Genomic DNA, 24,934 nt, shown 5'->3' on the forward strand with positions numbered 1-24,934 from the left:
GTATTCCTTGAAATAAGTGATTATCTGAGAGAGTTACGTCAGGAGAATATATACGACAGGGAAGGATTTCCCCAACAAATTCTCATAGGTCAGTAGTGCTGCATGAGGATGCGGATTATCATGATAGAAAATGACACCCTTTAGGTTAACATAGGTGAGAAGGTCGCAGAAAAATATGAACGATGCTTTAATAATCTGAAAATAATTCAAAAGTATTAACGGCACACGCTTAAAACTTGAAAAGATTTTAAAGATGCTAAATTAAAGAAACAAGAGAATCAAGCATATTTTATTATTAAAAATTAAGTGGAATTTAATTTACATTTTTATTTTTTTTTTTCTTAAAAAAGAATTTGGTAAATTTTTACCATGTGCGCCAGCATATTATAAACACCCCAACCTCCCCATGTTAAAAATGGATTTCGGAATAAACACCCTCCCCCTCCCAAACCTCGAAAGCCATTCTTAATATGGGAAGGCTGAGGTGTGTTTATTCCAAAAACCGTTCTTAACATGGGGGTGGTTTGGGGTGTTTACACTACAGTGAGGCAGGTCGTAAAAAAATACAGAAAATTCATATAATTATATGTTTGGCACGTAGCATGTATGTTAGATTAGGCCAATTAGCGAAATTTTACTTCGTACATCTAAAGAAAAAAAAAATGAAAACTTGTTAATTCTCATAGGTCAGTAGTACTGCATAAGGATGTGCATCATCATGATAGAAAATGACACCCTTTAGGTTAACATGTATGAGAATGTTGCAGAAAAATATGAACGATGCTTTAATAATCTGAAAATAATTCCAAAGTGTTAACAGCACATTATCCCATTGATTACTGTACACTCAATAACCCTTATCCTCGAGTGACCTCCGGGCCTTGATAAGTGGTGACTTCTATGTAAAAAAAAAAAAATTAAAAAAAAAAAAAAAAAGAAAGAAAAAGAAAAAACCAGAAGAATACAATAAAAAAAAAATGGTGCTTGTTTAAATTGGTGATCGTTTAAATCAACACACTTCAGGTGAAAACATTATTACATACTTACCTGTCATGATGAAATTAGTATAAATTTTTTAAAAGTACAAAAAAAGAAATAAAAAATTGATCCAGTAGAAAAATAATTACAAGTAAAAATAGAATTTATTGAATTATCAAGTAACGTGGAAGAGTTGTATAACCAATTTAGTATGACAAATAAGGGAGATAACTCTCGACTTAAATTAAGATTCAGTCATCTTTAAACAAACTATCTGGGAATGTAATGGTGGTTGAATTTTTATTTAAAATACTTGTAGAAAATCGTCTATTGAATCATTTCCCAAAATTTTTGCAATTTATACTAATTTTGCTATAACACATAAGTGTTACATATATGTCTGGCTGCTGATCATCTAGCTATTAAAATGGACAGTTATTTCATTTATCAATGAATACGAGACACTTTGTTTATAAAAAAGACTGTTTATTTTACGATATATTTAATATATACGCTTCAACATAATGACGGAGGTGGGGAGTTCATGGTAGAAGTGGTAAAAACTGTGTCAATTTGTGTCCCGCATCTGTCCGTCTCTCTGACTGCCTGCTTGTTACTTTGTTTTTTTCCTCCTTTTATTGATATCTCTTCGACCTGTTAACCTATTTCCTTGCCAGCTTGTTATTGCACTTTTGCTGGTTTTCAGTCTGACCCATGACCGACTGACGTCATGGATCCAGGTCGCTATAAGTCCCGGGATTCCATTGTTTATTTTCATTTGCCAAGATGTAGCTACGGTCACCTTTTCCTGGGACCAACCATTCTTTGATCGGCTGGAATTTCCCTTGTTTATTTTCCTGCTTGCCTGGACACAGTTTGCCCACACCTCTCCTTAACATAAGTACATAATGATGTTTTCAGCTGAAATGAGTTGGTTTAAAGGATCACCAATGAAAACAAGCAGCAAAAGAAGATTTTTAAAAGGTCACAACTGGAACCACAAATTAAACTTTAAACAAAAATTATTGGGAAGTAACTCTTAATTAAGTGTTCCTTATTTATTACTAAAATATAATTATTACAAGAAATGTATCAGGTCAGTGCAAAAGTTTGTAGCATTTCGTAGAAGGGGTATTTTAAATTATTGTATTCATATTGTTATTAGTTGAACATATCACCATGATTAATTTGTAACATTTTCTTTCAGATTATTAAAGCATCATTCATATTTTTCTGCGATATTATCATCCATGTTGATCCGAAAACGGCCCTCTTTAGTCAACAGAAAGGGAGTCATCTGCCATCATGATAATGCTCGTTCTCACAACTACTGATCACCAGAGATCGCCTATGAGAATTTGGTTATGAAATCTTGCTGCATCCTACATATTCTCCTGACCTAGCTCCTTCGAATTCTCAATTATTTGGAGGATTACAAAACTATTTACATGGTTTTTAGGTTAACATTACGAGAGGAGATGGAACACGGGTTCAGTTCGTATTTCACATCAAATCCTAAAGAATATTACAAGCAGGATATTTGTAAGCTTGTTGACCGATGGAATCAAGTTTAAGAGAGTAAAGGTACTGTTATAAATGTAGAATTTTTTTTTTTTTTTTACATTTTCAGGATGAAATTTGACCTTTGAAAAACTTTTTGCAATAACTTGACATATGAAAAACAAAGTGTATATTGTTATGTTTATTTTGAATTGAATATGATAACCAGCATCTCAAGCCACCTGGGAACTGCATATACTGATTTCACAAGGGATTTAATTATTATTTTTATTTATTTATTTATTTATTTTTTTAAACTAACAGCTCACCATTTACTAAGATAAAAGAAAAATACAAAAGGATATGGATTAATGAGATGAATAGGTTGACAGTTGAAAGATGATTGATACAATGACGGGAGTAAAAATATCCACATACCAGTGACGTGTAGAGAATTTTTTAAGGGCAGGTGCTCAAGTGAAAAAAAAAAATGGTATCTCAGCATTCCTGTGAAAAAGGCACTTTTAAAACAGGAGTATAAGGGGCAAGTGCTTGGGCACCCCTAGCACCTCCCCTCTGCATGTCCCTGCCACATACAATCCATTCAAAACAATAACCAACCCAGAAAACAACAATTCTTGTCCCTTTGTCAGATCGGAAACATTGCCCATAGAATGTGAGGACTAAAATACAAAATGGAAAGGGATGTACCTATATATATATATATATATATATATATATATATATGAATGGAAATGTATTAAAACGAATAAAGAAAAGTATAAAAGCTTATAACTTTTCTTTATTCGTTTTCAATAGGTGACGTGCAGGAATACAAAATAATATTATAAAAAAAATTTAAAAACTTTTTTTTACAAGTACATAATTTCAACCAATCCTTCAGTCTTCATTAGTGTAGTATATGTATATATATATATATATATATATATATATATATATATATATATATATATATATATATATATATATATATAGCATATTAGGAAGCGATGAAAAGAAATCAAATAAAGTGCTTGATTGCAAATGTGAGAGCTGAAATTGCAAAGATACCGTCCGTTAACAATTGTTTTTCTCTGTTTATCCACCATTTGTTTTGCCTTTCCATCGACACTGATGAATTGTCATATCAGCCACAGATGGCCAATTTAATACAATAAAATCGCTGGTTTTTCTTTGAAATATGTATGTATAGTTTTTAAATATATATATATATATATATAATAAAAAACAAACAAAAAAAAACATCATTTTGTTTCATCATGTTTTACAATCTGATTTGTGATTCTTTTAGTCTCCTCATGCCAACAATAAATATCCTCTTAAGTCATCCATCAATTAATGGTGGGACGTGAAATATAATTAATGTAAACGCTTTTATAAATTTAAAATACAGGTTCACAAAGCAAAGAAATAAAACAATTTTCAATAGTATGAACATTTTCTGAGAGAAAAATGCTAATTTCCGTTTTGAGAGATGTGTAAGCTTGTACATAATTTTATATATCCTATAGATGGGTCGCCTCAACCAGATCTATAGCAACCCATCTAAAAGAAATAAATAAATAAATAAAAATAAATAAAATAAAAAAACTGATAAAAAAATCTATGCTTAAAATGATTGATTACTGGTCATCTTGCAATCTACAAAGTCACTAATAAGGAAAGAAGCATGGTCCTATAAATGTCATGAGATGGCAATCATCTTTAAAGATACAACAAATCATCATTTTGTGTTGCGCACAAACACCAACATCAAATCTTTGAACACTATGCATCGTTTATTTAAAAGAAAGTACTTAATATTGTTATCGATTTGATTAGTCAAAAACTGACAATATAATATAGCCTCAATAATATATATACTTATTACTATAATTATTTTAATGCCTACAGACACAAGTGTTTCATCTTTTTGGGAATCGTGTGTAGAGAGTTACGATTACAGCTGGTAAGCAGATTTGAGCCTGGCCACGAAGCCATCTCTGACTATTAGCAAAAAAAAAACCACACTTCCAACATTAACTGCGAGAAATACAGTTGAAATTAACATTTACATAAAGCATAAATGTCATCTGATGGCTAGAATGATCTTATGGTTCTAACATCGTGATCAGCACATGTGATCGATTTATTTTAACTTAAAGAGCTCAACAATAAGAACAGAGTTCTTAAAAGGGGCTGACATAATTATTACTATAATTATACCCACACACACACATATATATATATATATAGGGATATTACTTCAATTAACACTATGCATTGGTTTGATCTTCCATCGATACTTTCAGTTTCATAAAAATACTTGAAACTCAGCCTTAGATTCTTTGGTTAATTTTTTTAATAATGTAAGCCAATATATTATCTATAGTGGCTTATATTCAATGTACATAGGCCTATGGGTCGAGTTTCCAGTGTGTCTGTGAAATCAAAAGTATTGATGGAAGACCAAACTAATGTATAGTTTCACGTGGAAATAAAAAATATATTTGCACTGGTACACGTAATTGAGTACGGTGTTTTTCTTCTATAACATAATTGTACACACACACATAACAAGAAGTTGAATAAAACAAACATTGCGGCTAGATAACAAAAAAAAATTTTCATGTTAAATGCTTCACTTCAATAAATTTACGTGTTCTGTTTCATATTTTGCTATTATTATTTTTTTTTTTTTACACACTGTTAGTCAAAATAGCCTCTCTCTCTCTCTCTCTATATATATATATATATATATAGTAATCCAGATAAGATTTATATCCTCAGGGTAAAAGTCAGGACAATCTTTACTGTCTTTCTATAACATTGCTCAATAATAAATAGAGCTATTTACTGAAAAGTTTTACTTATACAAACTTGAAAGCTATGATTGAAACAGGTTCTGAATGTGTAGACATGCTATGTTTGTATAAATAAAACTTTTTATAATTAATATATATATATATATACACACACACACACACGGTATAATCACGTTGACACACCGGCTCTCATCAGATCACCGAAGTTAAGAAACGTTGAGCCTGGTTAATACAAGATGGGTGACCATTTGGGAATTCTAGATGCTGTATGTGCTCTACACTTATCTCAATATTTGTTTCCAATTGTCCTGTACATACATTTTACTTGCTACTGGTATTTAACAATGTTGACTCAGGAGATGTGTGGAGTTAGAGATTGCGCACCACCTGCCACAAAAAATTTCACGTGCAAGCATCCCTTTGTGGGTATCCATAGTCTGCCAAAGACTAAAGGAGCCTGTATGTATGTACATACATATATAATATAATTTCAGGACCAAACTATTAGATAAGTCAACTGTAAAAACGATATTAGAGAAAGAAAAAAAAAAAAGAGTTGTTTAAAATAAATAAAAAAAAAGAAAAATTAAAATGAAAGTTAAAAGTATTCTGAGTAATGCTGAGCAGATGCAACTTATTTGTCGAAAAAAAAAAAAAAAAGGAAAGAGGCTAATGGGGCGATAATTTAATGGGTCTGTTCTATATATTTGCTAATGTTTGGAACAAATGGTTGGTTAAAACCAGAAGTCCTCGTCAGGCAACTTAATAAATGGCTGCTTTCTGCTGAAGAAACCAATCCTCACATCCTCCGTATGTGGAAAGCAATCATTTAGTAAGTCACCTGACAAGGACTTCTGATTTTACCCAATCACTGTCTGAAACATTAACATTTCCAGTCTCATGACCATGTAAATTTGTTTATATTAATAAAAAATATATCTGCACTTTTATTGAGCACTCTTAACCTTGTAAAATTCATTAATTATCACTTTTGAATACCTTTAATCTGGTGTGTGTGTGTGTGTGTGTGTGTATATATATATATATATATATATATATATATATATATATATATATATATTCAGGCAACAGGCAAGTATTATTAAGCAACACAGTGTTTTTGCTTAACAAGATTTTTTTTTTTGTTAATTTTTCAATTTTTTGAATTGCTGTTCTTATTTCTCGTTTTTTTTTTTTTTTTTTTGGCTTTTTTTGCAAGTACTTTCAACTAAGTTTCATCAGTTGTCTTCAGGCAGTTTTTTTATTACTGTTTATTTAAAATCTGGATGCTTTTATAGGCTTCAGTTAATATTACATTTTAATTTCTTAAACTAGTGAAGCATCTTATGTGTAAAAAAAAAAAAATATATATATATATATATATATATATATATATATATATATATATATATATATATACGTTTTTTAACATGTTAAGAACGTGGCTAAAATAAACATACACTGGTTTAACGGTGTAATTTACAAAATGGCATAGAATTTACAGTTTTTATAGAAAAATTTATTAATAATTTATAACTTTACATTACAACATATATATAGATATACATATGTAACTTGGGTACTTATTAAACAACAACTGTTTCAAGAAGCCAATAAAAATATTGGCTAGATTTGGTCCAAGTCAGGAGCTCATCGATATACTGTCAACCTGGCGATACATAACGTTGTTGAAACTGAAGGAAACGGATTTAGTAGCAACTTCCATAAGTTCAACAAACACTGCCTCACGAAAAGAGGAGAGGAGGCTGGGGCCTCTATACAGAAAATCGGCACAAATACTGATAATCTCGTCAAGGGAAACATTTGTAAATAAATTATTAATGTTGAAAGAGACAAGATAACATGAATTAGTAGTTAGAGGAAACTCCTTAATTGTTGAAGCAAAATGAAAAGAGTCAGGAGTACAATATGTTGAATAAAAAGAATTACCACCAACCATTTTAGTCACATTGTGTTGAGCCGAGCCTACCATTGACAAGATTGGTCTCAATGGAGTATCAATCTTGTGTACTTGAGGCAATCCATAAGTTCTGGGATGCTGTGAGCCTACCGGTCGAGTAGTGTGATATACCTCTTTGGACAAAAACTTACATTTATGCCAATGGAGGAGCTTGTTTTGGAGTTTGATCACAGTGGAAGGAGTGTCGTACAGGGAACCCAAACAAACAAATTTGCTATTGTTGTTTAAAATAGAAAGCATTTTTGCAAAATATTCCTGGTGATCGAGAATAATCACTCTTACACCTTTGAGCAAGAAATGTAAATGTCAGGATTACATTTTAATTGCTTTGCAGCAATAAAATCATTTCTTTGCCAAATAAAAATGGCGAGAGGAAATATTACAGTGACTGAATTTATTGGCAAGTTCAGTCACACGAGAACTAACTTGATTTAAATTATCACCGGACCCGTGACTTTTTATTTGAGAAAATAAAATCTCAAATTCACTGAGAGTTTAAGTAACATCAATCTTGCAAGGGGGGATGCAAAATTCAAGACCCCTAGAGAACATAAATATGTCAATATCAGACAATTTAAATTTCGATAAATTGAATATGTACTGATCGGAGAAAGAAGGCTTGCCAAATTTACTTTTAATCAAAAGGTTTTTTTAAAAAATCCGTAAACTTTTGATTTTTAGAACATAAAATAAGATATTAAAAAAAAAAAAAATTAAAGAAAAAAAAAAAACCTGCTCTGGAAAGTCACATTTTTCATATCCTTTTCCATCAATAAAATCACCATCTCCGTTATCTTATTTTTCTTTTATTAATATTATTGGAATTTTTCCCCCTTTTCCTTGTACATATTTGTGAATCATTCCATGGATTTCGACCTTTTGGATTGTTTTGAACCATCCTCCAATTACACGATTTCCTTGAATTTTCCTTGTGCGAATGGAAATTCAATTAACTTTCTTGGATTTTACCGTCATTGGATAATTTACCTTTCACCAGATTATCCATTCACGTGAAATCACCTTTTTCTTCACCATATTCCCTCTGCTTCACTTTTTATTATCAAGTAAGATCTTTGACTTACTTGCAGTTTCATCAAATACTTTTGTATGCAAAATCCGATCTCGCATCTTGCTAATTCCTACCCTCTGATGAGAAGGAAAGTATTTCTTCGAAACTCCGCAGATTAAGAACTATCCACTTATTAAGTGTTTCCTTTTCAGATTAAATATGTTTTTAACTTTTTTAAAGTGTTTTTTAACATGTTTTATTAACTAGTTGCTCTTTATATATATATATATATATATATATATATATATATATATATATATATATATAAAAGCTTAATGCACTAAACAAGTAATTTACTTCACATAATCTTTCTATATAAAATAATATGAAAGTTTTGTCACATATTTTAAAATTAAGCTTTTTGGGGGTTTATTTTTAATTTTTTTGAAAACCCAGTAGTAGAAAAAAAGAAGTCAAATATGCATTTTTGACATGTCAGAATGCCAAGTGTGTCATAAAACACCAAATATGGTTTTAATTTACATTGACAAAAATAGCAACTGAAGAAATGAATCCTCTCCAGAATACCCGTGGGGTGGGTGTACTCAAGAGAGAAAGTCTTTCTTTTTCATTTCTGAAATTTTCAAGATGAGGATTGATTATTCATATAATTTGGATTCTTTGAACTACTTTTCACACCTAGAGTGTTATTTTCACAATGTTTCAGTCAATGTAATCTCCAACCTTCTTCAAATGTATCTTGTTGAACTCTAGAATTTTATCGATGAACTCAGGAATCTGCACAGAATTTAAAATAGAACCCATTATTCAAACCCCTCCCCCCGGAGGGGGGGGGCTCATTCCATCAGCCATAACTAAGTAAAAGTCCTAAGTAATTTGCCAACTACCTACTTGAGGTAACATTTACCTAGAATAGGTTCAGCTGGCTCCTCTCATAAACCACACAGCATCTTGGATTCTTGGATGCACTCAGACCATGTACAATGGTCTATAGCAGCCAAGATAGTGATAGGCAGCCAGTCCAAGGACCAGTAGAAGATACAGTAGACCTGTGGACCAGAGCTAAGTTCAACATCTGCTTTGATGGTATGCAACCACAACCTCAGATGGCTTCCCTAGTGAACTTTGTCAACCTTGGGGATCACTTGCGAATGAAAGTCCCTTCTTAGGAATATGCAACTTTGGCTATTACTGAACACCACTAGGGTAGTCCTCATGTACCTGTGGCATTCAGTAGCAGTCAGAACTTGAACAAGTTGTTGCTTTTATCTAATAAGATTGAGAATTAATGTCACATAGAGACTCTACATCAGTAAGTAGTGATTAAATTAACTAGTGTGAATTTTGATGAGGGTCACTCTTAGTGCATGTTAGGGTAACTCAGATCTTTACAACATAACTGTTCTCAAGTTTGAATGAAGGATAGGTGACAAAGTAGGGACAAGAGATCAAAACCTATAGACAAAACATAGTCAAGCAATATCAGAATATGACGAATGAGTCACGGTGTCGAGCCAGAGAAAACTTAGCTTTTCAGTTCAGTCTCTCTTGGGAAATCATACAAAAGCAACACGGCTAAATGATGTAGAAACAATGATCTCTACAAATGTTACTTCGATGCCTGTCTGTCTGCGTGTCACCCATTTCATTTGATTGAAAATAATTTTAAGAAATAAGACAACTTTTGTCTCTCTCCCCATGAGTAAATTCTATCCAATAAAACCTTGAAGAAACTCAGCAAACATCTCCTTTGTGTCAGTCTTTTCCCCACATGAAAAGTTTTATTCATTTTAATTAAACAGAAAAAAAAAAAATCGGGAACCATTAGACGAGACAATCATGGCCGCACATGAAATGCGGCAAAGATGAAAAGAAGCAATGATCCAAAGAATTAGAAAAGAGCACATTTGTATAAAAATACTTTTTTGGTTCATTGGTTCCTCACATAACATTAAGACTTATTAAAAAAAAAAAAAAAAAAAAAAAAAAAGTAAAGGATTATTTAGGATGCATAACTTGATAAACAATTGATATGCAATATCTTTCATAAAAATCAATACTCTGCCCTCATGGGTAAGTAATTAAATAAGGACTCATTGCTGTACATTTTCATTCCTTTAAATAAATATACTAAATAGAGTTATATGAATTTAAAATAAAAATTAATATGCTTAACAGTTTCATCTGCTATATATGGAATAGGTATTCTACAAAAATAAAAGCAAAATGAAATTCAAAGAAAATAAGTAAATAGTTGATAATGCGTTGGGGGTGGATTAGGATGGTAGAACGTTGGTCATCCTTTAATGTTATGTAAGTAAATTGCCAAAATGATGCAGTTTAGAAAAATAAAATTAAAAAAAAAAAAAAAAAAAAAAAAAAACTTAATATATAGAATGTTAATTAGTAAAATATATAGGGTTATTTAAAAAAAATGTTGAATGTTAAAACAAAAATAAATAAATAAAATGGAAAAAAAATATGGGCTTTGACATGCCATAGACATTCTGAACAACATAGCAGCACTCTTTGTTCCTGAATGAAAAAAAACCCATCAGAAGAGACAGAGAGAGAAATAGAGTAAATGAGAGAGAGAGAGACAAGCAGATATGAGAAGCAAATCATGTCAGGTAAGGAGAGCCAATTAGTTTTTCTGTCTGGCTAAGACAAGCAGTATGGTCATCAGTTGAGTACCAGGCAATGTGAATTGGGGGTGGGATAGGGCACTCATTTGTTTTGGTGGGGGGTGGGGATTTTGAATGATGGGAGCAGAGGGGGAGGGGCCATTGAGGATAGGCCGGGGTGGGGAGAGCAACTAACACATCCATGGAATAATTTTAAAAAATCGTCTCAGACATTATAACTCTTTCTTACCCACAAAAGTTTATCCACAATCTAGTGACAGGAGGTGAGAAAGATAAAATAAAATTAAAAATGTCATCACAAAAAGAAATTCTAAAAAAAAAAATTAGCTTCTGATAAAGAAGTTAAACAAAACAAAAAAATACAAAAACAAAATTGAAATAATTTGTATTAGGAAAAACTAAAAAAAAAAAAAAAATTAAGTGGTTAGCGTTTGCTTTAAAATGATAGCATTTTTTTTTTTTTTTTTGGAGAATTTATAACTAAATGATAAAAATAACAGACTAAAAATAATCGTGTGGAAAATATATATTTATTTCTAATGACTAAGTAATCAAATATATAGTAAGAAAAGCTGAGTTTAAATTGTATTAAAAAAAAAGGTATAAATGTGTGAAAAATCGGATATCATTTACAAACATGCATATTGTTTTTTTTTCTTTTTTTTTTTAATTAGGAATTAATCTAAACGTTTTTTTTTTCTACCTAAAATTATTGAGAATATTTTTTTTTTGAGAGAGAGAGACTGAACAAACACATGTTATGATTTTATTTAAAAAAAAAAAAAAAGTAAAAAACTTGATTAAAAAAATGAGTTTTGAAACACAAATGTGCTAAAACAACTAAATTGTTATTGGATATGAGCTATTGTGTTTGACTGTAATATATTTTATGTTTCATGCAGTCTTCTGACTATACATATATATTTCCTTTGATAGGATCTGTTTTTTGCCGCTTCCAATTTCATACCATTAGTAGGATTTGGTGAACTATATAGACTTCTCATATGTGAACAAAAATATTTAAAACCATCCAAGTAATAACAAATCTTTTTTTTAGGTAACATATCACCCACTTAACTCTAAAGTTACTAAGATCTGCTGCTGATTCAAAGATTCTTATATATATATAAACCTGACGAATTATCATGAGGATGAAATGCAGAATATTCTGTGTAGCTTAAATTGCCATATATATTTTCATAACGTACTATATATATGTATACATATTCATGGCGTACTATATATATGTATATATTTTCATGACTTACTAATATATATATATATATATATATATATAGATATATATATAGAGATAGATAGATATTCATAACTTACTATATGTGTATGCATATTTTCATAACTTACTATATGTGTATGCATATTTTCATAACTTACTATATGTGTATGCATATTTTCATAACTTACTATATGTGTATGCATATTTTCATAACTTACTATATGTGTATGTATATTTTCATAACTTACTATATGTGTATGCATATTTTCATAACTTACTATATGTGTATGTATATTTTCATAACTTACTATATGTGTATGCATATTTTCATAACTTACTATATGTGTATGTATATTTTCATAACTTACTATATGTGTATGCATATTTTCATAACTTACTATATGTGTATGCATATTTTCATAACTTACTATATGTGTATGCATATTTTCATAACTTACTATATGTGTATGTATATTTTCATAACTTACTATATGTGTATGTATATTTTCATAACTTACTATATGTGTATGTATATTTTCATAACTTACTATATGTATATTTTTTTTTCATAACTCACTATATGTTTGTTTCTTAAGTTCATGTGAAATCTCATTCCTGAGCATATCTTAAAGCAACTGCAAAGTTTTGGCAAAATCTAACCAGTTTAAAAAGTATATAGTAAAAAAATAAATAAAAAAAAATAATTACAAGAGAGAAAATTGAAACTATTGTTTGCTATGAATATATGTAACTAATAATATATAGCATATTTAGTTGATGTAATAGTTGACATAAAAAAAAAAAAAATACTGGTATAGATTAATTTCTACAGCCGACTCCAGTATCTTCTGGTTATTTTGGAGAAATAACAAAAATAACCAAAGATTTACAACACTGGTTCAAGTATGGAAATTAGCTACTAGTTACTTTGCAGAATATGGTTGAAAAGGGAAAAAAAAAAAACAATAATATCAATGTTTGGTGCATTTAGTCAGGAAGCCAATATCTTCAGACATACTGATCTTGAAGCACCAGGAATAATATTCTTAGGAAATTTACTTGGAAAAATAAATTAAAAATAAAAACAATTGATTAAGTATGATATTCAGATCATTGATTTTGTTCATGTGTTATTTGTGATTGAAATTTTATTCTTCACTTTGAAAAAATTCCTTGGATAAAAAAGGATAAAATAGTAGCCATGCACAAAATATAGAAAATATTTATACATTTCTTTGAACAACAAGCTCCTGGGCATCATTTTTTAATTAGAAAAAGAAAAAAATACCAACAGATTTGTAAGATAAATAAAAATATATAAAAAAAAATAAAGACCCGTTGAAATGAGTTCTTAGGCTTTGTAATCAGACAACTAGATTTCTAAACAGGTGGTTCAAATTACAATAATGATTTGGTTTGTTTGATGGTACATCAACCCCTTCATAGATCACATAATGCTGAAACAATACTTATATTAAACTGCATATGATTAGTGAATGCAATGTATTATTGGAGAAACATTAAGGGGAGAAATTGTGGGTTCATACCTTCCCCAATAGTATTAGTGTATAATTGAACAGTATAGATATAATCGGATTTGAACCTGACACAGCTTTTGTCAGAGTCTGTGATAGTATCCATGGAGCCATTTCATACAGTCAGCTAAGCTGCTCAAGTTTCACCCACAAACATTAGTGGTCCTCAAAACTGGCTGCTTGCACTCAAAGTGTTTGTTTTTAACTGCTATTTAAATACTATGTTTAGTTGGTGTATCCAAGTAATTAATTGGGTGGCGTTGACAGCAGAATTAAAAAATAAATAAATAAATATAGGATCAAACACCATGTTACCACAAAAATAAAACACATTAAAAGAAAAGTAAAACAAAGGATCACTGTAACTTTTTCATGCAACAAACAAAAAAAGATTTTAATTCATTTTTTTTTTATTATTTAAATCTATTTTTTTGTACTAAATTTTGCAATTCAGTGTTTTTACTCATTCTGTTCTGAGTTATAGAAAAAACAATAAAAAGAAAAGCTGGCTTCATGTCGTTAAAGGTAAATATTAAAACACACACACACACACATATCGTTCTGGCTTTCTTAAATTTAAAATTTTAATATTTCATTTCATAGATATTTAAAAAAAAAAAAAAAGAAAAAAAGTCATTTTATTTCTTACAAAAAATAATATATCAAATAAAAAAAACTTAAAATAAGTTATCATATAAAAACTCATTTCATAAATGAGACTTTGCAAGAATCTAAAGAAATACTTACACATTATTAAAAACAAACAGAATCAGAAGGAAACTCAATTAAAACCGTGTACATTTATTTTCTTAATGAAAAATATTGTAAATAAAGAAAATATAGTTAAAAAACAACATAAAAATAAAATAAATTCCAACCTTTAGTTTTCATTGTTATCATGAAAATTAGTTAATAATAATAAATAAAGAGAAATTAAAAATTTTAGAGTTGAAGAAAAAAAACTTACAATAAAGCAGGGTATTATGCTGAAGGTTCTACAAGATATATATATAAGGAGTGTTGGAGAGTAGGAATATATACAGTGTATTGACTAGTTTTAAAAGTATGTGAAGAAAGACTATATACCATGAAGCTAAGGCTTTCAAGATATAAATGCTCTCCCCACAATATCAAATAGTGGAGAAAATAAAAATGGATTTTTGTTTTTGGTAGAAAGAAATTAAAGAAAGAAGCCAAAATATTTTTCATTGGATAAATGAAATACTAAAATATAGAAAAATAAATAAATACATATAAGTTGCTATAAGTAAATAAATTGCTTTGTTTATACTGTCAGAGTGGTTAATTCCAGAGGTAATGCTCACACAATATAGGTTGTTGATTCAATGTAGAATATGATCACTGTGTTATGGTCTAATGATCGTCTTTTGTACAAAAATCATGTGTGTTTTTATACAAGGGGTGTTCCAAAAGTAATGCCTCCTATTTTTTAATTCCGCTCAAGTAGATCAGGGAGATTGAAAATTGCATTGTGATAATGGACTGAATTTGTTTCACCTCTCCGTTACAGACACTGACTGTGTGAGACTCTAAGAAAGCAACCCGTCATGGACGTACAGCAGAAGCACATATGCATCATTGAATTTCACCATGCACAAAAAATTGAACCAATCAACATTCACCAGTGTCTGTTGAACGTTGATGCAAGCACAGTTAGGAGAGGTGTTTTTTGATCTCAGAGTGATGATAGTGATGTCAGTGACAAAGCATGCTCCAGACCTTTATGGCTGAGCCATCGTTCATCACTGGCAAAAGTGCATTGAGAATAGTGGCGACTATGTAGATAAATAAATTCTGGAGCACAACAGGTTGCTCGTTTTAATGGTACCACTCCTGTTTTCATAGATTTTCAACGTTTTAGTTTTTGAATTATAAAATAGGTAGCCTTACTTTTGGAATGACTCTTGTACATGGTCTGCACTGATATACAAGGTATACAACTGGTTTTACTATGTATGAGAAATTAAGGCACAACAAATTCATGTCTCAGCACAATAACTGCTATTGCTGATATTTTGTGTGATAAATGGTTTTGCTGGGTGTGTTTTTTTCTTTTAGGGGAGAAGGGGGGTGGGGGGGACTTTTTTTCCCCTACAGTAAAAATCTTTGTAAAAAGCAAGTAAAATATTCTTAGGGAGAATATATATATTTTAAAATATGAATAAAACATAAGAAAAAGACATTGTTTTTTGTTTAATTGTAAATGTCCTCGTTTTCTTTTATAATTAAGTGCCTTTTTAATAAATATTTACCAAAAGCAATGACAATGAAAAGTAAATATATCAACAAATTATTTAAAAATACAATTTTTTTTTTTTTTTTTACAATGATTTTTAATGAAAAAAGAATGGCATACCAGCCTGTCTAAATTAAAATTGGTTGCTTTTTGTGGTTTTTGACATAAAAATTCCAGGTTGCTTCAGTGATATGCCTAATTATTACATGAATAGAGACTCAGCAGGAGTCATTTGTCATACATAATGAGTAAAACCCTGCATACTACTGTCTTTTTAGTTCACAAAATATTACAGTATTGTGAATTTGAATGCTAATTTATAACTTGCCAAATCAGTTAATTCTTATTTATAATTCAAAGTAATTATATACAATTCTCTGAAGAACATTCTTTCATTTGTGTAAAAATGCAAAGGTTTGATTTTATGGCATATGAACCCTTTTTTGAGTTATTTAATGTTGAATCCAGTAATTCTGGAAAAGGTTTTTGTTTCAAGTTCTTTATAGATGCAAATATTTATTTATGATTTTATTTTTTTAAACATATCAACACTTTTTGGGTTATTAAATGCTAAATCCAGTAATTTTTTTTTAATTTGTGTTTCAAATTGTTTATATTTTCATATATTTATTTATAGATGCAAATATTTATTTATTTTACTTTTTAATCTTTTTTTTTTTTTTAAACATAACAATTTTCCAGTTATTAAATGCTAAATCCACTAATTATTTGGTTGCTTTGTTTTCTAGCATATCAACTTTTTTTTTTTGATTATTGCTGAATCTAATAATTTTCAAAAAAATGTTTTATGCTTCAAGTTCTTCAAATTTTCAAATATTTATTTATGGTGTTTTGGTTTGGTTTGTACAGGAAAATTGTGTTTGTTTTTTGGCTTTGCAGAAACGGATTGAGTTTTACAAAGAAAAAAATCAATAACATTAGTGTATTTTAGGTCAGGAAGCCAGAATCTTCAGACAGCCTGATATGATAACAGCAGCCGAAAAAATGCAGCGATTTGGAATATAAATATATTTGTGTTGAGAATGAATAAATTTCTTTAAACTTGAACGAGAGATTATTTATCTGAGAACAAATGAAAATTTGGAAGCTATGTTCATATAAGTACCCCATTAAAACCATATGCATTATTTTCCAAGATTACTTATACAGTCAGTAACTATTGCTTTAAAAAGATCTTAAACCCCTTTATAATATTTAATAATAATATCTAAAAATACAAAGAAGCATTGAACAAAATTGTATTAACTTCCTTGATTTGTCATTTACATTTTAACTTGAAGAAAAAAGGATTTTTCCCCCCAGGAATTACTTCATTTTTAAACATCCAATTACTTCCTCCAAAATGCTATCAAATATAAAAACATTGTCATTGATTACAAATGAGGTTTCAGAATTTTGAGATAATGGTCGCTAATTTGTATGATTTAGATTTGAACAACTAGTCTCTTCTTATTTGCTATACTCAGTAAGTTTCAACTGATGAACCCTCCCGACCTTCTTCAAGTGCACATTTGATAAAGCTTCGTCAAACTCAGGAACTTGTACAGAATTTTTCAACAGAATCGTTTATTTAATCTACAGAGATAAATTGTTCTTTATCAATTAACCATGACCAGGTGGTATTCTTTAAAGTTCTTTTTTTTCTTCTTTTTTAAATCATTCTCAGTTATTATCGCTTGTAATAAAGGTTGAATTTTCAACCTCTAAAAGACTGGAATTTACAACTGATATTTGACTCACACTTTTAACCAATGAATTGATATTTATTGGGACTATTGCCAGTAAGTAGCAATTAAGTAATCTAGTGTGAATTTTGACAAGGGTCACCTTTAGTGCATGTCAGGACGACTCCCTAGACAAAGCATATTGTCAAACAGTTACAAAATGGATGACGTCGCATTTTTGAGCGTAAGAAACAAACATTTCAAATCCATTCCCTCTGGGAAGCCAAGCTGCGTGGATGATGTCTGATAATGTGAATAACCTCGAGTGAATGTCACCTCAATGTTTGCCTGTTGTGTCTCTCAATTCTCAAGTTAGAAAATTAAGTAAATAATTGGTCATATTAGTCTATCTCCCTCTACATGAATTCTCTCTCCAATAAAACCTTGAAAACTCAGCAAAATGTCCTTGCATTTCCATACATGAATAGTTTATTTCATCTAAGTTTGAAGGACAAGAAAATCAACAATACTAAACGATCACAGTCATGGATCAAATGTGGCGGCAACAATGAAAGAGGTGATGGTACAAAGAATACGTATGTATAGAAAGACTATTTGATTTAGGGTGTTGATTGGTCATGAGCGAGAAAGAAAATGTGCTCTGCTCTTTATGAAAATATATACACATATGATCCATGTAATGATGAAAATGTGGCAGTCATATGTTAATGTTGAAAAAGATATGCACCTGAAGAAGGTGGGATGTTATATCAGACAAAACTTCCAATAATCACAATGAGAATCGTAATCTGAATAATCCAATTAGAAACTAAAACTGAAATATGTGCAACAATGTTCTCATATTGTAAAAGCGCGTGCACACACATATGCAAATGCATACAAAATGTGAAACGACGTTACCATAAGGATAAAGAAAACAACTATAAGAAGAATGTGTATAACAGAGGAGCATGTTAGATATATAGATGACGTTCAAGAGGACATAAGTCAGAGAAGGTGCACAATCAGTTTATTCAGAAAAGTACCCAGAATTAAATGTTACAATAAAAAAAAAAAAATTAAAAAAAAAAAAAAAGAGTTGGAGTTATTCCTTGTCTTAATCCTTTGTAAAGTAGATTGCATACAACATGTTGGGTCCCATATGGAAACGTGAGTAACATTACAATATGATCAGTTTTTTTCAATTGCCATGTCATAGGACAATGATGTGCCAAGCAATCGTCTTTATTGTCATTACATACATATATTAGTGTGTAAGAAATAGTCGCACAGTGCTAATATTTGAATAAATATTAAAACTTTCCCCAAAATAATTTTACCAGAAGTCAAGAATTTAAAATAAAATAAAAAAAAAAAACACTATACAATACCCATAAAAAAAAAATGGTTGGGAAATACTAGTTTCATCGTTATCTTTAAACCGTAGTTAAGATGGAGTTCACACGCTCACATCAGATATCTCAGTCCCCCCATTACTACTTCCAGATCCCGCCTCTCAACATTGGCATCCTTTGCAATGACATCTAGGAATGTGAGCATTCTACTTGTAGAATGGATAGTAGGGTTCCACAGAAGTAGGGAAGAAATAACTTCATTTATAAATAACTGAATTTGCTTTGATAATACTGACTAATTTAAAAACAAGGGGTTCACGATAATCTGGTCATCTTGCTATAATTTTATAAATGAATGACCAAAGCATTAAGCGATAATTGATTAATGTTTTTTTAGTAGAAGCCTCAATAAATTATTACTACGACCACTACTACATTAATAATAACAGCAAATTGTTTTCAAGCATTGTGAAGAGCACAAAAATAACTAATTATAATTGAATGAGACCAATCTGTTGAATCAGGATACTAGTCTTTTTACAACAAAGTCAATCAAATAAATCAAAGATTCTCAACATAATTTATCATGTAAAAAGCAATTATCTGTATGGCAAGCTAAAATTTTTAAATTAGTCATTTTTTTTTTTTTTTTTTAGATCAGTAACCCCGGAAAAATATCTAAAAATCAGGGGGAAAAAAATTCATTCTTTGGGCGTCAAATGGCCCTATGTATCATTCAATGTTATCAAGAAATAAACATGATGTTATATATTAATACAGACCATGAAATGAGTCAGTATTTTTTTAAATTTAAAAATGTTAATTACGGATTTAATTTATCATTTCTTAACTATTATCATTTCTCTACAAAGAATGGGAGAGGAGAAACATCATTAATTTTATTTGGTTCTTTCAGTAGTGCTCTGAAGGCTTTCTAAGTTTTTATTTCTTTTACTCCTCACATAAAAAAAAAAAAAGGAATTTCTCTTCTAGTGTGTGATGGTAGAAACTTAGAAAAGTTGGAGAAACTATTTAACATCTTCTATTCAGTTTTTTTTATGGCCAAGAGCAATGCCAGGTAGCCCTGTGAGTTCCAACTTGTATTCTGAATCAATCAAAGATCATAAAAATGGCCAGATCACATTGAACACAAAATTCAATGATTCAATCTATATAATATTCTGCTTGTTGCTTCTTCAGTTAGTCTATATGTTATACTTTGAAAAAGTGTAAATACAATTTTTGAAGGCGAAACTGCTTCAAAAAAGGCTAAATTCACAAAATTTGGCTTCAAAAATGCCAATCTGACAACCCTGGACAAAAATATGAAAGTGACCTCCCTTTAATGTAGCCTCGTTTTCAAATATCCTAATATATATTGTTGTAATGGTGTGAGAAAGGAACTAAAAAAAGTCAATTTGATATAACCTTGTGGTTCACAATTATTTCACTATCAAAATATATATTTTAAAAAATCTTATTCAAGAATGCTCATTTTCTAATGTTACCAGAGAGTAAAAAACATATCTTTAAAGGCTCGATTAAAATTTGAAGTAAATAGACTTAAAAATAGTGGCCATAAATTGTGGAAGTTTAAGTAGACTTACATCTAGTTATCTTAAAAGTTGCGCTCTGCTATATTTGTAAATCTGAACAGTGTGAGTTGAGAACCATTGTCATATCTTAATGTTAAAAAATGGTCTAAAATTCTTTTTAAAAAAAGTCAAAGATGCCATCTTAGTTAGCCAATGTTGTATAGAGTGGCTTTGTATCTAACTGAAACGACATATGTGAAGAGGCAGTTATCTTCAAACATCTTCAAAAAGAAAAAAAACAAAAAAAACTTTAATATGGCCAAGACCCATCAAGCATTAATTTTAGTTCCTGAAAAAAACAAAGCTTATCTATTCAGAACTTTATCTTTTTTTCTTCTAAAAATTCATAACAAACTCAAAGAGACACCTGGTAATGAATGAGGATCCTAGTTTGTAGCCCTATATTACCACTTTATAATATTCAGAAATTTTTTAAGTTTTATTTCTTCTTTATTTATGTCATTTATTTATTCACATCACCCTTTTATGATGCTGCTACTACAACTATTAGGTCGGTGCAAAAATAATGTTTTTTTGACATGAAGTTGAACGTCAAAAAGCGGCGTTATTTTTGCACCAACCTAATACTTTTATTCCTTTTTCCATTCCTTCCTCCTCTTTTACACCCTCCTCCCACCACTTCTAATCTCATTACATCTATTTCATCACTACTACCTAAAATATCCAAAGTGCAAACAAAATTATCAGTTTTTGCATAATATAGATAATTAATCAAGTTTGGCTTCCTTCAGGCTCGTGAAGGTGAAGAGGGTCTAAACCTCTAAAAAGGCAACACTACAATGATATTGGTGAGAAGTGAATAAAGAAAATATTACTGAGAGGGGGAGGGTCCTCCTGGTTTTATTCTTCATCTTAAATTATTGTGGTTTTAAAAAAAAAAAAGGATAGATGTAAATTGCAGTGCTAAATTCGGTGCTTATGTAGATTGGTTATCTTTTAGAACAACGCATTTCAGGTGAAAAGATTATGTACTTACGTGTCATGTCAAAATGAGTACAAATACAGAACATTATGAGAAATGATCCAATATAAAAACATAATTACAAGTAAAAATAAAAGCTATCAAATTATTGTGCTTTATAGCAGGTTTTAATGTGGAAGAGTTTTCATCATGAAAAAAATCAAGGGAGACAACCCTCGACTTAAAGGTTAGCAATTTTTCTACAGAAAATCTTAGAATGTAATTATGGATGATTTTTGGTTAAAAATACAGTTAGCAGATTTTCTACTGGATCATTTTTCAAAACTTAAATTTATACTAACTTCGACATGGTACCCAAGTATGTAATAACGTTTTGACCTGAAATGTGTTAGTTTAGAAGATCACCATTTTACACAAGCACTGTAAAGTCTAGTCTATATCCAGTAAAATATACAGAGAATGTGATGTTTCGAAGAGGTTTGGGTTCAAAGAAGTCTACAAACTGCAAAATACTGATTGCAACTATTTGGATTTGCAAAAGAGGAAGATATCGAGGGGAGACATCTGATACCTCAAGGACAAACAGTAGGACGACATCTTTGTGACAACATCCTGCAAATACAGTATGACCATCTTACAATGTAATGCTAAAAATAAAAAAATAAAAAGGAAGGGGGGTGGGTGAAGAGAAGAAAAAAAATCACTGAAAATCTATCAGATGTGAACAAGTAACAAACAACCATACAGACTTGTTCGCTTATACAGTATAACAGAAACGCGACATTTTTTTTTTTAACCCCCAAACCCTACACTGTCAATGGAAAAATAAAAATGAGAGTCTATCTTTTTTTCTTTATGATTACATATCAACACCCCAAAAATATCTGGAAAAGTGAAAAAATATTTTATATTGGGGGTGATTTACTATATAAATTTAACGTAAAATGATCAACCCCTTCCTGACCACAGATAGAACAAAACAACTAACTATTTTGTTTTGTACTTTGCCATTTAAATCTATACATACTTATGCATGGGGGCTTCAAAACCTGCATAAACTGCCTTCATGAATGTACCAGTCACTAAACTAACTTTTTAGCAAGTTATACATTTTATATATATATATATATATATATATATATATATATATATTTGTGCATTCCACATAATTAGCTAGTTATTGGAATAGTTTCAATAACTTAATTTATATATTTTATTTTGCCAAAGAAAATCAACAAAACAAAATTAGACAAGGCCAATCAAAAATTGAGAGGAGAAGGTTATGGCCATTGTCATCATCACTGTACCTTTGATTTGTCTACGCCAATCCTAGATAGATTTCTCATTCACAATAATACCACAAACACACCAGGGTTCTTCCAACCTATGATTTTCAAATCAAATTGTTGGAGGAAATAACCCTATTTTATGAATTTTTGCTACCTTTTATTTACTGCAGGTTTTCAACTCTAACATAAAATAGGGATAGGATCAAAGGACAGATAACACCCCCCTTATTCTTACTGCTGCTAACAAAGAAGCACATGGTTATTATACTAATCCATTCTTTTGAATTTGTCCATATATCCCCTACTTTTCGTATGTCTTGTTTTTAAATGTTATCTATTTCTTTCTTTGTGGTTTTCACAGTGTTTGTTGAATAAAATTGCTAACAGTATGAAACATCAAACCCTTTTTATTTCATAGCAGTATATATAGTTAGCATACACCCATCAACTAAAGATCATGGCATGCTTAAAAACATGCATAAACGAGGATCAAAGGACAGACTTTTACTTTTGAAACTTGCTTTAAATACATTTTTTTTTTTTCTTAAAAAAAGTTATTCACTCTCCTATTATGTGTGGTCAAAAAGCTTTCTGGCCTGAAAGTGAGTGATCATTTTACGTTATATTTATATGGTAAAGCAGCACTCTAAAGTCTAATTTTCTAGGTATTTCTATAGTGCTAATGTGCAATTCAACAAAAATAGAATCTCATTTTCATTTTTTCATTTATAACACGAGTGCAAAGATATGCAGACATATTCATAAAATCACTTTAAAACGTTTAAATATTTTTCATAGGTGATTTTAAGTTGAATTGATTTCTTACAGATTTAAAGAGCATAAAACTTGCAATCAACTGTTAAAGTCCCAAATTCTTTTCTTAATATTTAAAAAAATAAAAAAAAAATTTAACTATTTTTTCAAATAATAATTAACCTTTGGAAAAAATAGTATTAAAATAATTTTTATCTACAATAATCACATTTTTTTTTTTTTGGTAGGAAACAATATGAAAGCCACTGAAAATAATTCTATTATTATATTACTACAAAACTTTTGTAATGAAGAAACAATCTAATTGCAAATATTTAACAAATTCTATCTTAATGAACAAGATTTAAGAAAGGAAAACTTATCTCGAAATATTTTTTTCAAAGGTTTTAATTTTAAAAATATATTTCTTTGTTCATGTATATCTATTAATTTGAATATTCATTTTATTTTATAATAAAAACAAGATACGTAAATTATGTAAAATTACTGAAAATGAAAAATATAATACTGGAAATTTATTTTAAGTTACATTTTCTATAGATTTCTTTAATTTTTTTTTTAATTAGACCTGCTGGGTCAGTATTTGTGATATATATTATTAAATAGTACTACTTGCTTGTCACTGTGCCTACTTTCACATGTACAAGAATGGTTTAGAGATGGTAGGACAAAGGAGAATAACAAATACAAGATGAATGATACGAGAAACGGAATAAAGTAAAAAATTGGTAGAGATAAAATTGATTATGTCATGACAAAAGAGTTTCATGAATATTTGTAATTTCAAAATATTTATGAAACTATTTTGAATACATAATTCATACTATGAACCCCCCCCCATCCATCTCCCACCGGAGCCAAGACCACGAACAATAGGAGAAAATGATTCATTCACAGAATAAAAGTGTAGGAAGTGAGATTAGTAAATAGATAGGGGAAGGGGAGGGGGTCTTTGAACTCTTCAGAGAGATGCCTTGTGGTCAGTTTTTGGATAACCAACCACCCCCATCTAACAAGAAAAACGCAAAAGTAGTCAGTTTCTATTAATCAGAGCAGATAGAGCTTTAGTAGATGAGAAGATGAACTGACCAATATGGCTTGACAAACGATTATCATCAATGTTTGTGAGTCCTTATCACACATCCTTAGAGCACAACTTATTTATACACAATGTACAGAGTTGCTTTCTCTGGTGATTTGGCATGATCTTTTTTTTTTTTAAACTTGTAAGCCAGTGCTTGCACTCTAGACAATTGCCAATGTGAGAGACAATGACATGGTCAAAAGAAGAAATCAAGATGAATA

At 29.9% G+C, this 24,934-nt stretch overlaps 1 protein-coding gene across 14 annotated transcripts in view; it reads right to left on the reverse strand.

Moving 5' to 3' along the window:
* LOC145241382 (proto-oncogene vav-like) overlaps window positions 1-24,934 on the reverse strand; it is a 347,285-nt gene that overhangs the window by 71,928 nt on the left and 250,423 nt on the right. For 7 of the 14 annotated variants that reach the window (XM_080104292.1, XM_080104290.1, XM_080104285.1 and 4 more), the window contains one exon: window positions 11,189-11,209. The exons of the other annotated variants lie outside the window; for them this stretch is intronic. In XM_080104292.1, coding sequence (XP_079960418.1) covers window positions 11,189-11,209 — 21 coding nt within the window. The remainder of the gene's footprint in view (window positions 1-11,188; window positions 11,210-24,934) is intronic. 14 annotated transcript variants of the gene reach the window in all.

Source organism: Euprymna scolopes, chromosome 20, assembly GCF_053919585.1.
Source record: "Euprymna scolopes isolate OS-2025 chromosome 20, ASM5391958v1, whole genome shotgun sequence".
In the NCBI taxonomy this organism is placed as follows: Eukaryota; Metazoa; Mollusca; class Cephalopoda; order Sepiida; family Sepiolidae; genus Euprymna; species Euprymna scolopes.